The sequence below is a fragment of the Anomaloglossus baeobatrachus genome, chromosome 5 (genome assembly GCF_048569485.1).
Source record: "Anomaloglossus baeobatrachus isolate aAnoBae1 chromosome 5, aAnoBae1.hap1, whole genome shotgun sequence".
Classification (NCBI taxonomy): domain Eukaryota; kingdom Metazoa; phylum Chordata; class Amphibia; order Anura; family Aromobatidae; genus Anomaloglossus; species Anomaloglossus baeobatrachus.
In genome coordinates, this window is record NC_134357.1 from 546956337 (window position 1) to 546975898 (window position 19562).

General features: G+C 45.3%; 1 protein-coding gene across 1 annotated transcript in view; it reads right to left on the minus strand.

Moving 5' to 3' along the window:
- Nucleotides 1-14707, minus strand: part of LOC142312272 (uncharacterized) — a 159486-nt gene extending 144779 nt beyond the window's left edge. The window contains 5 exon segments of the mRNA XM_075351207.1: nucleotides 13530-13620; nucleotides 13817-13911; nucleotides 13995-14118; nucleotides 14201-14380; nucleotides 14510-14707. Of these exon segments, the coding sequence (XP_075207322.1) occupies nucleotides 13530-13620; nucleotides 13817-13911; nucleotides 13995-14118; nucleotides 14201-14380; nucleotides 14510-14707 (688 nt within the window).
- Nucleotides 14708-19562: the final 4855 nt, after the last annotated feature.

A 19562-nucleotide genomic window follows, 5' to 3' on the forward strand; every position in this document is an offset into this window, starting at 1 on the left:
CTACAGTCTGGCGATATTGGATATAAAAACAAGGAAAATACCCCTTGGACCCTTCATCATACAGGCCCATATGGCTATTAAATCAAAACATTAAAATAATCTCTAAAATCCTGGTAGACCGGTTAGCATTGATCCTCCAATCGATAGTAGGACCACATCAGGTGGGGTTCGTTAGAAATAGGTCAGCAGTAATCAACATTCGCACAGTATTGGCGGTACTAGATGGAACAAAAAGACCGGGCCTGATAAAGGGTAACGCTGCGTTGTTGGCCTTAGATGCGGAAAAGGCCTTTGACAACAAAAAATGGCAATGGTTAGGGCTAGTATTGAATAAATTTTGGTGTAATGGGGACTTTTCGGAACTATATGGAGGCACTTTACGTTACGCCTGAAGCTAGAATTTCGACAATGGGCTTTCTGTCAATCTTTTCAGCTACCGAAGGGGACTAGGCAGGGGTGCCTCCTCTTTCTCTTCTGTTTGACTTGGTCCTTGAACCACTAGTGCAATACTTAATAAAGTCAGAAGATTTCTTAGGAATCAAGGTTGGGAATAGAGAGATAAAACTAACCTGCTTTGCAGACGATATGCTTTTATGTCAGACCCAGAAAACCAACTAAAGAAGATAATAGATAAACTGGCGTACTTTGGCTCCTTCTCAGGCTACAGGATAAACATTAGTAAATGTCAGATTCTATATTTGACACCCCTGGGAAAGAAGCAAGGTGAGAGAATAGAAGTAGCCATAGCCCCCCACTACATCACTTATTTAGGAATTAAAATAGGCAGAGACTCAATGTCATTATATAGACTTAACTATCCACACCTAATTGAAAAAAATAACTAAAGAGCTAGACAGGTGGAAAAATCTTTCCCTGTCCCAGTTTGGCAGAGAACATCTGATAAAGATGATCAGCTTCTCCCGTTTGCTCTATCCTCTACAAACTATTCCCTTACTGCTGAAACACACTGATATCAACAAATTGCAAAAATAGTTTGTGAAATTTTTATGGCAGGGTAAGAGACCAAGAGTAGCCTACTCAAAGCTGTCTCTACAGAAAAAAGATGGTGGGGTACAAATGCCCATGATTAGATTGTACTACTTTACTTAGCGGCGCTTGCCAGACATATAAAAAACTGGATCAATGGGACAACCTTGTATTCTGACGCTCAGGTGGAGAGGGAGCTAACAAGCCCTTTTAACTTGGTAGCGGTATTACATATGAAGCTAGATAAAATGCCAACGTATGTGAAACAGAGCTGTTTAATAAAGGACACCTGGCGGCCTGGAGAGCACTGAGAAACCTGTATAGACTCCCTTATTGTCTTTCATAATTTACCCCGCTGTGGGAGGATCCAAATTTTATTCAAGGATCTCAAAACAAATTATTTCAAGGATGGAAGCAGAGAGGGATACTGAGTTTGGGTTATTTACTGCAAACAGAGGAGGGGAGAGTTCTGAGCTGGGCGGAGGTATCGAGAAAATTTAACTTGGAAAATCACCATTACCTACAATATCTACAAATAACGAAACAATACACATCAGTGGTAAAAGAGGTCGGGAAGGCTAAGAAGAAGGGGAATTTTGATGTATTGATTGGTCAGAGAGCAGGACATGAATACATACCAATTCATTGAGCGATCAAGTACAGGGCCCCTGGAAAGAGCAAATATTTAAAACCTGGGAGAAGGCTCTGGGCGATCTGGATATCTATGATAAAATTCTGAGGGGGTTGAAATCTGTTAAGAAAGTAATGATAAACAAACAATGGTGGGAGATGCAATTCAAGCTAGTACATAACGCAACATACGCCTTTAATATACCACATAGCAGCTCACCAGTGCATTTCTTGGACCATTGCCCTAAGTGCGGACTCCATAAAGCAAAACTGTTTCACTGCATATGGACATTCCCAGAAATGAGGGGGGTATGGGAGGAAGCGGTGGCGTACACATTGAGAATTTTGAAAGTACAGTTAGGTCCAGAAATATTTGGACAGTGACACAATTTTCGCGAGTTGGGCTCTGCATTCCACCACATTGGATTTGAAATGAAACCTCTACAACAGAATTCAAGTGCAGATTGTAACGTTTAATTTGAAGGTTTGAACAAAAATATCTGATAGAAATTGTAGGAATTGTACACATTTCTTTACAAACACTCCACATTTTAGGAGGTCAAAAGTAATTGGACAAATAAACCAAACCCAAACAAAATATTTTTATTTTCAATATTTTGTTGCGAATCCTTTGGAGGCAATCACTGCCTTAAGTCTGGAACCCATGGACATCACCAAACGCTGGGTTTCCTCCTTCTTAATGCTTTGCCAGGCCTTTACAGCGGCAGCCTTCAGGTCTTGCTTGTTTGTGGGTCTTTCCGTCTTAAGTCTGGATTTGAGCAAGTGAAATGCATGCTCAATTGGGTTAAGATCTGGTGATTGACTTGGCCATTGCAGAATGTTCCACTTTATTGCACTCATGAACTCCTGGGTAGCTTTGGCTGTATGCTTGGGGTCATTGTCCATCTGTACTATGAAGCGCCGTCCGATCAACTTTGCGGCATTTGGCTGAATCTGGGCTGAAAGTATATCCCGGTACACTTCAGAATTCATCTGGCTACTCTTGTCTGCTGTTATGTCATCAATAAACACAAGTGACCCAGTGCCATTGAAAGCCATGCATGCCCATGCCATCACGTTGCCTCCACCATGTTTTACAGAGGATGTGGTGTGCCTTGGATCATGTGCCGTTCCCTTTCTTCTCCAAACTTTTTTCTTCCCATCATTCTGGTACAGGTTGATCTTTGTCTCATCTGTCCATAGAATACTTTTCCAGAACTGAGCTGGCTTCATGAGGTGTTTTTCAGCAAATTTAACTCTGGCCTGTCTATTTTTGGAATTGTTGAATGGTTTGCATCTAGATGTGAACCCTTTGTATTTACTTTCATGGAGTCTTCTCTTTACTGTTGACTTAGAGACAGATACACCTACTTCACTGAGAGTGTTCTGGACTTCAGTTGATGTTGTGAACGGGTTCTTCTTCCCCAAAGAAAGTATGCGGCGATCATCCACCACTGTTGTCATCCGTGGACGCCCGGGCCTTTTTGAGTTCCCAAGCTCACCAGTCAATTCCTTTTTTCTCAGAATGTACCCGACTGTTGATTTTGCTACTCCAAGCATGTCTGGTATCTCTCTGATGGATTTTTTCTTTTTTTTCAGCCTCAGGATGTTCTGCTTCACCTCAATTGAGAGTTCCTTAGACCGCATGTTGTCTGGTCACAGCAACAGCTTCCAAATGCAAAACCACACACCTGTAATCAACCCCAGACCTTTTAACTACTTCATTGATTACAGGTTAACGAGGGAGACGCCTTTAGAGTTAATTGCAGCCCTTAGAGTCCCTTGTCCAATTACTTTTGGTCCCTTGAAAAAGAGGAGGCTATGCATTACAGAGCTATGATTCCTAAACCCTTTCTCTGATTTGGATGTGAAAACTCTCATATTGCAGCTGGGAGGGTGCACTTTCAGCCCATATTATATATATAATTGTATTTCTGAACATGTTTTTGTAAACAGCTAAAATAACAAAACTTGTGTCATTGTCCAAATACTTCTGGCCCTGACTGTAGTTATAACTGTCACCCCTCAGGCCTGTTTGTTTCACTGTATAGAAGCCCCTACGAAAACTGACAGAGCAAATGCTCACATTCCAGGTGCAATACACGTAGTAATGCTTGTAGTGGAATTGGCTGGTAAGACAGACTCCGAAAAATACAGAAATAGTCAATACCCTAGAAGCAATAATGATTTACGACAAACTGGATTCGGAGAAACATAAGGAGAAGTCCACTAAAAGATTCTTCAAAAAGTGGAGAACATTTATTGAGCAAAGCTTCACACAGACGGAAATCACCCAATTAATTAAATCATTTGAACACACGTCTTGGTATTGTTCGGAAGACATTGCAGGGACACTGAAGATAGGGAGCATGCAAAGGATCAACTGAGTTGGACAAATGTTTGTTAAGTTAAAGGAAATTATTGTTAAGATAATTCTATGGAGATGAAATTGTTGTGCCAATGAAAAAGAAAATGATGTAGCAGAAGATCCGGAGAAATTTTATGGAATGTAATAACATGTTCTCTTGTTGATGATATGTCCTTGCGGACATCAAATAAAATATATTTAAAAAAAAAAAAAAAAGAAGCTGGCCATGCACATCACATAGATGGCACGTTATACTGCTTATGTGCGATCACAATGTGCAGGCCAAAACAGCACCCTCCTTCAGTTCTATGGCCCTAGTATTTGGATGTCATGAAGGAGAGCGCCCCAGTGCCTGTGCTTGTGTTGTACCAGGCCGACATTTTCCAGGTGAGGTCCCTGACCAGCAAACAAAGGAAGATCACAAAACAAGGCAAGTGTGTTATAGAAGGGGGTAAGGAAGGACACCACTTGGCAATGCGACACCTGTCCTGACAATCCTAGCTTGTGTACAAAACAATGCTTCAGAGTCTACCACCCATCCATGGATTATTAAATTCACATACAGTATACCAACCTGACGTATTCTACACGACTCATATGCCAACCTGACGCACTTTACATAACTTATACAGGTATATGCCACCTAATGTATGCCACAACATTATAAAACTCACATACCAGGAAAACTCTAGATCAGTTACAATATAGGGTCACTTTGGGGGGATTTCTACTATTTTGCCACCTCAAGGGCTTTCCAAACGTGACCTAACACACCCGTAGATGATTCCTTCAAAGTCTGCGTTCCAAAACGTCACTCCTTCCTTTCAGAGCTCAACAGTATGTCCAAATAGTAGTTTCCTACCACACATGGGGTATCAGCGTACTCAGTAGAAATTGCAAAACAAATTTTGGGTCCATTTTCTCCTGTTACCCTTGTGAAAATGAAAAAAATTGGGGATAAAGCAACATTTTTGTGGCAAAAATGTATTTTTTCATGGTTCAACATTATGTAATACTGTGAAACACTTGGGGGTTCAAAGTGCTCAACACACATCTTGATAAATTCCTTGGGGGAAGCTAGTTTCCAAAATGGGGTTACTTGTGGGGGAATTTCCATTGTTTAAGCACATCAGGGCTTTCCAAATGCGACGTAGAGTCCATTACCGATTCCAGCCAATTTTACATTCAAAAAGTCAAATGGCGCTCCTTCCCTTCTGAGTGCAGCTGTGTGCCCAAACAGTGGGTTTCTACTATATATGTGGTGTCGGTGTACTCAGGAGAAATTGCTCAACATATTGCAATTTCTCCTGTTACCCTTGTGAAAATCTAAACTTATGGTTAAAGCGCACCAATCAGCAGGATTTTCCTATAAAACCTAAAGCCAGTGCCATACTGGCACTATCATTGTGATTCTATATGTATCTTTATTTCTCAGCTAGGATGTATAGGTTTTGAAACACAAGCAAGTAAAGTTTGTACAATGAACAGTTTTTTGATTCACAGCAACTGCAGCAGCTAATAGCTGGGGTGGGTATTCATAGTGATTCCCACCCCCTGCCTGTGCATCCTACCCCTATTATATATGCTAATTCCATTATAGAAGCGTTTTACTAATGGTGCTAGAAGGACCTTGCTGACATCATACCCATGTGACCAGGAGGGGCGGGGCCTGAGCCAACATAGCTGATACCGGGAAGCAACATTATTTTTCTGTTGGCTGAGGCCCCGCCCCTTCTGGTCACATGGGTATTACATCAGCACAGGTCCTTCTGGTCAGTCACTTAAACGATTCTATAATAGAATTAGCATAAATAACCGGGAGGATAGGTAGGCAGGGGGGCGGGAATCTCTATCAAACCCCACCTCAGCTATTAGCTGCTCGGCACCTCCTGCCAATCAAAAAACTGTTCATTTTACAAGCTTTACTTGCTTGTGTTTCAAAACCTATACATCCTATCTGACAACTAAAGGTATGAATAGAAACAGCATGATAGTGCCAGTATAGCACTGGCTTTAGGTTATATAGGAGAATCTTGGTGATTGGTGCACTTTAACCCCTTAATGACCGCGGGCCGTAAAATTACGTCCTAGTGGTCGTAGGGTTAATCTCCCGCTGCTGCCAGCAACAGGACATCGGTGCACATCTCAGGTGATTTATACAGCTGACATGTGTGCCTGCTAGATACGAGCAGAATCGCTATCCGCCCCTGCCGTTTAACCCCTTAAATGGCGCTGTCAATATGTGACAGCGCCATTATAATAGCGATCGCGGTAAACGTTCACTTACATGGCGAAACTGGAAGTCAGATGACGTGATCAGTTCACGTGACTTCCGGTGGTTGTCATGGTAGCACAGGTTCATGTGATGACTCCTATAGCTCACATGACTCACTTATTGTTTCACCCGGCCGAGAGCCTGGTGAGACAGATAATGAGCGTATCTGGTGTTCACAGCTGTGTAGCTGTGATCATCAGATATGGAAGCGCGATCAGACTGCTAATCCATAGAACCCCCTAGAGGACATAGTAAAATATAAAACAATTAAAAAAACAAAAACCTAAAAGTTCAAATCACCCCATTGAAAACAAAAGGGTTAAAAAAAAAATAAAAAAATATACACATATTTGGTATCGCCGCGTACAGAAATGCCTGATCTATCAAAATATAAAATCAATTAATCTGATCGATAAACGGCGTAGTGTAAAAAAAATTCCAAATACCAAAATTACGTTTTTTGGTTGCCACAAATTTTGCGGTAAATGCAAAAACAGGCGATCAAAGCGTAGCCTCTGCACAAAAATGGTACCGTTAAAAACGTCAGCCTGAGACGCAAAAAATAAGCCGTAACTGAGCCATAGATCCCAAAAATTGAGAACGCTACGGGTCAGGGAATATGGTGTAAAATGTGCGCCACTTTTTTCGGACTAGTTTCTGATTTTTTTAACCCCTTAGATAAAAGTAAACCCATTCATGTTTGGTGTCTACGAATTCGCACCGCCCTGAGGCATCAAATCAACACATCAGTTTTAGCATATAGTGAACACAGTCAATAAAATCTCAATATCTCATACTTTTTTTGAATTTTTCCGCATTTGGAATTCGTTTGCCATTTTCCAGTACACTATATGGTAAACTCATGGTTTCATGTTGAAGTACAGTTCGTTCTGCAAAAAACGAGCCCTCACATGACCATATTGACTAAAAAATAAAAAAGTTACGTGTCTTGGAAGAAGAATGGCGGAAAAAAAAAAAACGGAAAGCGCAAAAAGCAGTCGTGAAGGGGTTAAGTAAAATTTTTGAGGGGGAAAAGTAAAATTTTCATTTTTTCCTTCCACATTACTTTAGCTCCTGTGAAGCAACTGAAGGGTTAATAAATTTGTTGAATGTGGTTTTGAGCAGGTTGAAGGTTGCAGTTTTTAGAATGGTGTCATGTTTGGGTATTTCCTGTCATATAGGCTTTTTAAAGTCACTTCAAATGTGATGTTGCGATCATAGCAGCATCCTGGTATATATATATGTCCCTATCATGGGCCTCATCTTGGTATATGTGCCCCCAATCATGGCCCCATCCTGGTATACATGTCCCAATCATGGTATATATGTCCCCATCATTGCCCTGTCCTGGTATATATGTTCCCATCCTGGTATTTATGTTCCCTTCATGATATAGATGTCCCCATCATGGCTCCATCCTGGTATATATCCCAATTATGGCCCCATCCTGGTATACATGTCCCAATCATGGCCCCATCCTGGTATACATGTCCCCATCCTGGTATATATGTTCCCATCATGATATATACTGTATGTCCCAATCATGGCACCATCCTGGAATATATGTCCGAATCATGGTCTCGTCCTGGCATATAAGTCATCATCATGGCCCCATTCTAGTATATATGTCCCGATCATTGCCCCATCTTGGTGTATGTCCCAATCCTAGTTTAAGTCTACATCATAGCCCAATCCTGGTATATGTCCAGATCATGCCCTCTTGGTGGTATATGTGACACACCCAGACAGGGCTTGGGGATTTTTCGTCACTGGGCCGGTGTAGGGGAAGGATGTCACAACGTCCAGGCCCGATTCCGTTCCCCAGCGGTGTCAATAAAGATGCGGCAGGGGTCGGGGATTTTTGGAGTGGTTGTCTCGTGATGCCACCTGTGGTATGCGGCTATGTTGGGAGCTGCCGCTGCGGGAGGTCTCTCTCTTTTGGGGTGGATGGTAACGCAACTCGGATGTTGCAGCTCTAGTAGTGGCCACTGTCCCTGGAGCGCGGGGTGATGGCGCCGGCAGTGATGGGACGACATAGGGGTTGCAATCAAAGTTCCTTTACTCACTGAGCTGTCGCTGCCCTTGGAGTGTCGGTTTCCGCCGTGATGGGCTCCAGTCGATCCCGGGTAACTTGGAGGTCAATGACGGTGTTCCTTTATGTGTCCTTACTCGTGGGAGTCCCTCCACTCCAATGGTTGATGGGTGGATTGGGTCGTGGGTGCTCGCTGCACTCTCCGCAGACCCTGGGATCCCTCTTTCCTCCTCAGAACTTGGGCTGAGCTCCCAGCTCCAAGCCATGGGCCTTGTGCTGCGCCTGCTTTCCTCTAGTGTGGTGTTGCCTGGACCGAGGTCCTGACTTGACTGACTATGTGTAGTGTTGCTCCTTACTTCCCCCCAGGTGTAGCACCACCCCTGGGTGCTGGTCCTGGTGATCGGAAATTTCTATGCCTCGTGATGGCCACTCCTGCATCTACCCCAGTCCAGTCCCAGTGGCTGGCTACAAAACTGTGTGTTGAATGGAATGTGATGAACACTGGTGAATAACTTCCTCCTTACCCAGGATGAATACTACAGCTCAGTTGAGTTGCAGTACCCTGTGGCAATTGAAGCCTCAGGGGCGCCACATATGTTCACATCATATCCCCATTCTGGTATATGTCCAAATCATGTCCCCCACCTGGTTTATGTCCCCATCATGGCCCCATCCTAGCATATGTACCCATCCTGGTTTATGTCCACAACATGGGCCTATCCTCGAATATGTCCATAACATAGCCTCATACTGGTAGGGGTCCACATAATGGCCCCATCCTGGTCAATGTCCAAATCATGGCCCCATCCTGGAACATATGACAAAAATGATTATGCTAACCTTCTCTCTGCTCCCCTGGTATCCTCCTCTGATGCTGGCATGCTAGCAACTGACTTTAGGGTGTAAGCAGCGCATGAGGTCACTGCCATGCATGGCCCACTTACACCACCATCAGCTGCCGGCATATTCGCTGGTCTCCATGCCTGGGATTACGGGCGTCAGGAGCAGTGAATCTTCATATTCTTTATTAGATGCACACGTGATCGCCCAGCTGCTGCAGGAAGCCAATTCTAGGTGATCATGTATGCTGCTATTAAATAATCTGGTCTTATAGGGGCATTATGAGCACATTCAGCAGCACAGAAAAAAGAGAAAAGTAGATTCATCTAATAACATATCATGATTCTAGAAAGGTAACAGCATCATTGCCCTTCATTCTCTCTTAGAGACCCATCATAATATTTTTCTTCAAATGATTTTCTAACTTTTCAGCACATTCTATATACACTGTTATTTGCTTTTGTAGCAGGGAATGGTCAGCATCTTAATCTAGGGGAAGTGAATCCTCCAGGTTGTAAGCTCTATAGAAGAAGGGCTTTCAGAACCCAAATTAAACGGGTGGTTCACCCATATTTATTATTGTCTAGATCGATATTATATTGAGAAACAATGTTTCTCTCAAATACCTTATGTTGGCAAAAGTACCTGTGAGAGGCGCTATTGCAGACCGCTGTTCCCCGCTCCATGACCCCCGGGCTCTGTGACCTCGGGGATCTGGTGACGTCACGTCAAGTTCATGACACCGCAGCGGGCCGCAGTGTCCGTGAGTGACTGGGTATTGGGCAGTGTTTCACCGCTCATCACAGCCCATCAGCTCCCTCCTCCCTCACAGCAAAGCACTGCAAGCAGAAGACACGCTGAGCTGTGACAAGCGGTGAAACACCGCCCACAGCTCAGTGAGTCAGGAAGACTGGGGCCAGCAGCAGGGATGTGACGTGTCCGGAACTTAACATGACGTCACCGGATCCCCGAGATCACGGAGCCCGGGGGTCACAGAGTGGGGAACAGCGGTCCACAATAGCGCCTCTCACAGGCACTATTGCCAACATAAGGTATTTGAGAGGAACATGGTTTCTCAATATAATATCGATCTAGACAATAAAAAATATGGATGAACCACCCTTTTAATTTGAACAATTCTGGGTAGAAGCAATGTTGTGATCTAGCGGCAAAATGGTGACCACATGATTATGATATACTAGAAGGTGGCCCGATTCTACGCATCGGGTATTCTAGAATTTACGATTTCATGTATGATTTTTGTTATATATATATATATATATATATATATATATATATATATATATATATATATATATATATAGATGTTGTTGTCTGTAGTTACCAAGTGTTTGTGTAGGGCGCTGTACATGTTCTGGGTGTTGTCTGGGTGTGGCGGGGGGGTGAGAGCGGTGTTGTATGTGTGTTGCGTGTGTTGCGTTGTTTGTGGAGCGCTGTGTGTCTGTAGCGTTGTGTGTGTGTGTGTTGCGCGGTTTGTGTGGGTGTGGTGTGTTTTGGGGGGAGGTATGTTTTGTGCAATGTGTGTGTTGTGCGGTATGTGCATATATTTATGTATGCCGCGGTGTTTGTGTGTTGGGTGTTGTGTGTGTGCAGCGTTGTCTGTGTGTGTGGGTGTCTGTGTAGGGCGGTGTTTGTGGTTCCCAGTGTGTGTGTGGTGTGTGTTGGGGGGAGGTGTGCACCTCCCATCGTGCTCCATCCCCCATGCTGCGCACCCCCCATCGTGCTCCATCCCCCATGCTGTGCACTCCCCATCGTGCTCCATCCCCCATGCTGCGCACTCCCCATCGTGCTCCATCCCCTATGCTGCGCATTCCCCATCGTGCTCCATCTCCCATGCTGCGCACTCCCAAACGTGCTCCATCCGCCATGCTGCGCACTCCCAAACGTGCTCCATCCGCCATGTTGCGCACTCCCAAACGTGCTCTATCCGCCATGCTGCGCACTCCCAAACGTGCTCCATCCGCCATGCTGCGCACTCCCAAACGTGGTCCATCCGCCATGCTGCGCACTCCCAAACGTGCTCCATCCGCCATGCTGCGCACTCCCAAACGTGCTCCATCCGCCATGCTGCGCACTCCCAAACGTGCTCCATCCGCCATGCTGCGCACGCCCAAACGTGCTCCATCCGCCATGCTGCGCACTCCCCATCGTGCTGCATCCCCCATGCGTGCTCCATCCGCCATGCTGCGCACTCACAATCGTGCTCCATCTGCCATGCTGCGCACTCCCAAACGTGCTCCATCCGCCATGCTGCGCACTCCCAAACGTGCTCCATCCGCCATGCTGCGCACTCCCAAACGTGCTCCATCCGCCATGCTGCGCACTCCCAAATGTGCTCCATCCGCCATGCTGCGCACTCCCAAATGTGCTCCATCCGCCATGCTGCGCACTCCCAAACGTGCTCCATCCGCCATGCTGCGCACTCCCAAACATGCTCCATCCGCCATGCTGCGCACTCCCAAACGTGCTCCATCCGCCATACTGCGCACTCCCCATAGTGCTGCATCCCCCATGCTGCGCACTCCCAAACGTGCTCCATCCGCCATGCTGCGCACTCCCAAACGTGCTCCATCCGCCATGCTGCGCACTCCCAAACGTGCTCCATCCGCCATGCTGCGCACTCCCAAACGTGCTCCATCCGCCATGCTGCGCACTCCCAAACGTGCTCCATCCCCCATGCTGCGCCCTCCCCATCGTGCTCCATCCCCCATGCTGCGCCAGCATCAGCCTCTCTCCTCCCAGCATCAGCCTCTCTCCTCCCAGCATCAGCCTCTCTCCTCCCAGCATCAGCCTCTCTCCTCCCAGCATCAGCCTCTCTCCTCCCAGCATCAGCCTCTCTCCTCCCAGCATCAGCCTCTCTCCTCCCAGCATCAGCCTCTCTGTCCCCAGCATCAGCCTCTCTCCTCCCAGCCTCAGCCTCCCCCAGCATCAGCCTCTCTTCTCTCAGCCTCCCCCAGCATCAGCCTCCCCCTCCCAGCCTCTCCCAGCATCAGCCTCTCGCCTCCCAGCCTCAGCCTGTCTCCTCCCAGCCTCCCCCAGCATCAGCCTCTCTCCTCCCAGCCTCCTCCAGCATCAGCCTCTCTCTTCCCAGCCTCCCTCAGCATCAGCCTCCCTACTCCCAACCTCCCTCCTCCCAGCCTCCCCCAGCATCAGCCTCCCCCTCCCAGCCTCCCCCAGCATCAGCCTCTCTCCTCCCAGCCTCCCCCAGCATCAGCCTCTCTCCTCTCAGCCTCCCCCAGCATCAGCCTACACCCTCCCAGCATCAGCCTACCCCAGCATCAGCCTACCCCAGCATCAGCCTCTCTCCTCCCAGCCTCCCCCAGCATCAGCCTCCCTATCCCAGCCTTCCCCAGGATCAGCCTCTCTTCTCACAGCCTCCCCCAGCACGCCGTGCTCCTCTGCCGACACTCACAGATCCGATCGCATACACTCACACACACACTCACACATCAGAACACACTCACACACATCCGATCGCATACACTCACACACACACACACTCACACATCAGAACACACTCACACACATCCGATCGCATACACTCACACTCACACTGACGATATCGCACATACGCGCTCACACTCACAACATCCGGAGATACCACATGCTTCTGGCCATGTGATCCTCCGGCAGGTCCTGGAAGGTCACTGCACAGTATCGCCGCCAAGAAGCAAGCGATATCCCAGGATGTTGTGAGTGTGTGGATGCGATGTGATGTGTGTGTGAGGTGTGTGGGAGAGCGAGTGTGATCTGATGTGTGTGTGTGTGTGTGTGTTGTTATGTGTGTGCGTGTGTGTATGTTCCGCCGCTGCAGGACCTTGATGCGCTGGTAACTATGCTACCATGGTTACCAGCGTATCCCATCCTCCTCTCGCACGGGAGCCCACACCAGCATACGGCGGCAACCCCAGCAATGCGAGGGTATGTGTCGGCTGGGTTGGCGGCGTACGCAGATGTGGGCTCCCGGGGGTACAGTACTCACCTGGGAGTCGTGGCTCCGTGTTGGTTCGGGGAATGCGTGCGGGGGGCGGGGCCAGAGCGAACGTGCATTGCGTGAGGGGGGCGGGGCGTGGCCGAGTTGCCAATGAGTGCAGGGTGCCGGGGCGAGAGGCCAATCCGTGTGGGGGGCGGAGCCTGGGCGAGCGGCCGGCCAATCCGTGTGGGGGCGGAGCCTGGGCGAGCGGCCAATCCGTGCGGGGGCGAGCCCAGCGGCCAATCAGCTTTGTGTCACGGTAAGGACACAATTTTGGAGCAAGACAGACAGACAGAATAAGGCAATTATATATATAGATCTGGACTACACCACCGATAAAGCAGCCACAACCGGTGACTGAGAAGAATCTGTGACTTCTCTGCATTTAGTGGTCACTACTCACCTGGGTAGCCATATGTAGGAATCTCCTCTTTACACCGCTCATCTCCCCTCACATATATCTCTGTAGTATTAATATGGATCAGATCTTCACCCTGAAACAAATATTGTAAAAATCACAGACAGATGGAGAAGTCCCATCTATGATCAGCTCTAATCCTGCCATCTCCACCGCTCTCATTACACAAGTATAAACATATAATACTGGAGGATAAAACAAGACTGAGCACAAGACCTTCACAGCCGTCTACATATCATGGGGAGATTTCATGACACCTTCTCTCCATCTACCTGATGATCCTGAGGAACATCGGGATCTTCTTGTTTACAGTCCTGAGGAAGAGGATGGGGACATCTCTCTGGTGTTGTCCTCTTACTGGATAGAACTGGAGGAGACACATACAGGGACTGAATTTATTCCTTGCATACAGATAATTATAGGCCGTGTGTATTTAGTCCTGTCTATTACCTGGTGATGTGAGGGGCTGGGGAACCTCCATCATGACGTCCTTGTACAGATCTTTATGTCCTTCTAAATACTCCCACTCCTCCATGGAGAAATAGATGGTGACGTCCTGACACCTTATAGGAACCTGACACATACAATGATACTGTCATCCCCCGTTCCCTTCATAGCGTTACTGTATAATGTCCCAGCATTCCCAGCAGTGTCACCTCTCCAGTCAGCAGCTCAATCATCTTGTAGGTGAGTTCTAGGATCTTCTGGTCATTGATGTCCTCATGTATCGGGGGGTGAGGTGGAGGCCCTGTGATTGGGCTCAGGGGTCTTCCCCATCCCTCAGACACAGGGGCCTGACAGCGCTCACTAGAGGTCTTCTTCACTACTGTGTAATCCTGGTTATGGAGAGACACAGTAATAAATCTCACTACAGACATTTCCAGAGTCCTCACCTCTCCAGTTCTGTCCATCTGTTATTCCCATAGATAAGAATGATGTAATGTGACGTCATCAGAATCTCTCACCTCTCCAGTAAGCCGGAAGAGGATCTCTAGGGTGAGGTGTAATATCCTCTCCACCATCTTGTCTCTGTCCATATCCATCCTTGAGAAGTAAATCAGAAAAATTCTCTAAATATAGAAGATCTCCAGTGAGAGCATCTGATATTGTAGGGATCTGAATGGGAAGAAGATGAGCCAATGGAAAATTATAAAAAATACCATGTAATAATACAATTACTGGTGATAATAAGGAGAAACAGATGAGGATATATAAAGTGTAGATTAGGGGTATAAAACACACGATCCGCAGGCTGCATGCGGCCCTTGAGGCTGCTTCTTGCGGCCCACAGCCCCCTTGATAATCATGGCCGCTGCAGGGGGCCGCCGCAATTAGCACTTTATTTTAGATGACTGATTTGCAGGCGCTGCACAGAGACAAGTTCTGTGCACAGCTAGTCCAATGGCAGTCGCTGGCAAATCAGAAGCCAGCAACTGACGTCATATGCATCAGCTGCTGGCCTCTGATTGGCTGGCGGCTGCCATTGGAATAGCAATGCACAGAACATGTTTCTGCATAGCACCTGCAAATCAGTCATCTGAAATAAAGCGCTGAATGTGGCGGCCCCCTGCACCGACCGCAATCATCAAGAGGGCTGCGGTTCACAAGAAGCAGCATCAAGGATCACATGCGGCCTGCGGACGGCGTGCTTCATACCCCTAATTTACACTTTATATATCCATCCTCATATATACTGTATATCCTAATATATATATATATATATATATATATATATATATATATATATATATATATATATATATATATATATATATATATAGGACAACATTGGATCATTCAGAGATCTTCAATGAACTTCTGGAGTGAGTTTGCTGCACTGAAAGTAAAGGGGACAAAAAATATTGCACCCCCCAATTTTCAGTTTTTTAATTTTAACAAAAGTTTAAAATAAGCAATACATTTCGTTCAACCAGGGCTGTGGAGTCGGAGTCGGAGTCGTGGAGTCGGAGTCGGAGCTCATTTTGGTGGAGTCGGAGTCGGAGTCGGAGTCGGTATAAAATGCACCGACTCCGACTCCTAAAATATATAATAAATTGGGTACAGGAGTGCAATGCAGAATGTGCTGAATATTTTACTAAATAACAACATTTAGTATAATGCTTATATTTAAGTGAAAAATTTATTGTAGTACAATGTGAACATCAGACATTTAATTGTTTTTATGATACAATAATCAAGATATTTGGATAGAACATAAAATATTTATTGGAATACAACTTTAGAACACAAAAAAACTAATAAATTGTAAATATGTAATATATATAATATATATATATATACAGTGTATATACACACACACAAGATATATATGTAATCTACTGTATATTACATAGTGTATTACATATTTACAATTTATTACAGTTTTTTGTGTTCTAAAGTTGTATTCCAATAAATATATTTTATGTTCTATCCAAATATCTTGATTATTGTATCATAAAAATTATTAAATGTCTGATGTTCACATACACATATTCATGTACTACAATAAATTTTTCACCTAACTATAAGCAATATATGTAGGAGTCGGAGCCGGAGTCGGAGTCGGAGCCGGAGTCGGAGTCGGTGCAAGAGAATTTGAGGAGTCGGAGTCGGAGTCGAAGGTTTGGCTTACCGACTCCACAGCCCTGCGTTCAACTTCACAATTGTGTCCCACTTGTTGTTGATTCTTCACCATAACATTAACATTTTTTATCTTTGTTTGAAGCCTGAAATGTGGGAAAAGGTTAAAAAATTCAAAGGGGGCCGAATACATTCGCAAGGCACTGTATTTCAGAATAAGCACTTTTTGCAGTTTACCCAATAGGAGACGTGCTACGTATTTTTGGCTCCTAGCCAACTGATTTCTTTAAATGTGTCTTAACTTCTGGTATTAAAAATGTTCTACTTAGATCAGTATATATCTCTTACTGGTCTGTGTATGAATGAATAGCATGCTACTGACAAAATGACTCATGATTTGGATGCAGACGGATTTAAGGTATAGATGCATAACTTGGAATGCATCACTGTAAATTATGTCCCCCTTAACACAGCTTTACCTCAGCAACCAGCTTTCCCATGCTCTGATATCATGGGAAAGCTAGGTGCTGAAGGAGATATATATATATATATATAGTTAGGTCCAGAAATATTTGGACAGTGACACAATTTTCGCGAGTTGGCCTCTGCATGCCACCACATTGGATTTGAAATGAAATTTCTACAACAGAATTCAAGTGCAGATTGTAACGTTTAATTTGAAGGTTTGAACAAAAATATCTGATAGAAATTGTAAGAATTGTACACATTTCTTTACAAACACTCCACATTTTAGGAGGTCAAAAGTAATTGGACAAATAAACCAAACCCAAACGAAATATTTTTATTTTCAATATTTTGTTGCGAATCCTTTGGAGGCAATCACTGCCTTAAGTCTGGAACCCATGGACATCACCAAACGCTGGGTTTCCTCCTTCTTAATGCTTTGCCAGGCCTTTACAGCCGCAGCCTTCAGGTCTTGCTTGTTTGTGGGTCTTTCCGTCTTAAGTCTGGATTTGAGCAAGTGAAATGCATGCTCAATTGGGTTAAGATCTGGTGATTGACTTGGCCATTGCAGAATGTTCCACTTTTTTGCACTCATGAACTCCTGGGTAGCTTTGGCTGTATGCTTGGGGTCATTGTCCATCTGTACTATGAAGCGCCGTCCGATCAACTTTGCGGCATTTGGCTGAATCTGGGCTGAAAGTATATCCCGGTACACTTCAGAATTCATCCGGCTACTCTTGTCTGCTGTTATGTCATCAATAAACACAAGTGACTTAGTGCCATTGAAAGCCATGCATGCCCATGCCATCACGTTGCCTCCACCATGTTTTACAGAGGATGTGGTGTGCCTTGGATCATGTGCCGTTCTCTTTCTTCTCCAAACTTTTTTCTTCCCATCATTCTGGTACAGGTTGATCTTTGTCTCATCTGTCCATAGAATACTTTTCCAGAACTGAGCTGGCTTCATGAGGTGTTTTTCAGCAAATTTATCTCTGGCCTGTCTATTTTTGGAATTGTTGAATGGTTTGCATCTAGATGTGAACCCTTTGTATTTACTTTCATGGAGTCTTCTCTTTACTGTTGACTTAGAGACAGATACACCTACTTCACTGAGAGTGTTCTGGACTTCAGTTGATGTTGTGAACGGGTTCTTCTTCACCAAAGAAAGTATGCGGCGATCATCCACCACTGTTGTCATCCGTGGACGCCCAGGCCTTTTTGAGTTCCCAAGCTCACCAGTCAATTCCTTTTTTCTCAGAATGTACCCGACTGTTGATTTTGCTACTCCAAGCATGTCTGCTATCTCTCTGATGGATTTTTTCTTTTTTTTCAGCCTCAGGATGTTCTGCTTCACCTCAATTGAGAGTTCCTTAGACCGCATGTTGTCTGGTCACAGCAACAGCTTCCAAATGCAAAACCACACACCTGTAATCAACCCCAGACCTTTTAACTACTTCATTGATTACAGGTTAACGAGGGAGACGCCTTCAGAGTTAATTGCAGCCCTTAGAGTCCCTTGTCCAATTACTTTTGGTCCCTTGAAAAAGAGGAGGCTATGCATTACAGAGCTATGATTCCTAAACTCTTTCTCCGATTTGGATGTGCAAACTCTCATATTGCAGCTGGGAGTGTGCACGTTCAGCCCATATTATATATATAATTGTATTTCTGAACATGTTTTTGTAAACAGCTAAAATAACAAAACTTGTGTCACTGTCCAAATATTTCTGGACCTAACTGTATATATATCAGAGCATGGGAAAGCTGCATGCTGAGGGAAAGATGTAAAGCAGAGTATGGGGAAGGTGCGTGCTGAGGAAATGATGGATAACAGAACATAGGAAAGCTCAGTTGCTAATTTCAGATCCTAGGAAACACGGGTGCTGAGGGAAAGAGCCCAGTGTCAGTTTCACTATCTCGTACCCCGAGTGTCAGCGTCATGATTCTGTACTCCAAGTGTCGATGTATGGTTAGGGGGGGGGGGAAGCCCTGGCTAAACTTTGAACCGGGGCCCACCAAACTCTAGTTAAGCCACTTGCTGTAGGAATCGCAAGTTGATGGGCACTGACCAGAATATACAGAGGCTGGCGGGAGACCCAAGCAGTGATGGAATTTTTATTATTTTACAACATTTTGTTTACATTACCTCTTAAAGCTCCCATACACATTAGAATAAAGTTTGCTGAAACCTGTAAATTCAGGGGGAATTAGTTGACTATCTAACATATGTGGGGATCTCAAGACAAATGATGTCAGATGAACGAAGGATGTGTCATGCTGAAATTCAGAAGCTAAGTTGTTTATTCTGTGGAGATAAGCCTCCGAAGGAGGAACTTGCAAATTGGTCTCTCATGGACACGACAGTAAATTCTGGATGAGTAGAACAGTTGTTTGTGCCTTAATGCCTCTCAGATATAGGCTGAGAGGCACTTCCAGAAAATGACATGCCTGACCTTTCAGGGCCATGCTCACACATGGAGGACCGGAGGGAAGCAAGGCATGGGGGTACAGGCCGGCCGCAGCGGTGAATGAGCCGGCATCTCTGCTAGGGAGAGACAGAGCAGTACAAGGCCGCTGATGCTACATGTTACCATATTATTAAAAAAAAAAATAATGTGGCTAAGCCGGAGTCCACCGTATCAGTCGTAGTACAAAAAATGATATCTGAAAAAAAATACACAAACACACATAGAGAAATAAAACAAGACACTTTATTCAAAAGCAAAAACAAATCCCAGCTAGTGAAATGTAGTTGGGGGATTCAGACAAACAAAGTCTATGGAGCATCATTCTGACACTCTAAAGATTTTGCTTACAGACACTTCCGGGTCCAGCTGTGCTGCGTGAGACCCTGCACCTCTGATAAACAGCGTCATCAGTAACGTTACCACTGTTCAGGGTCTCCATGTCAGGCTGCGCTGTGCTTGATTAGGTAACTCTGATGAGCGGTAAAGTGACTGATATCACTACTCA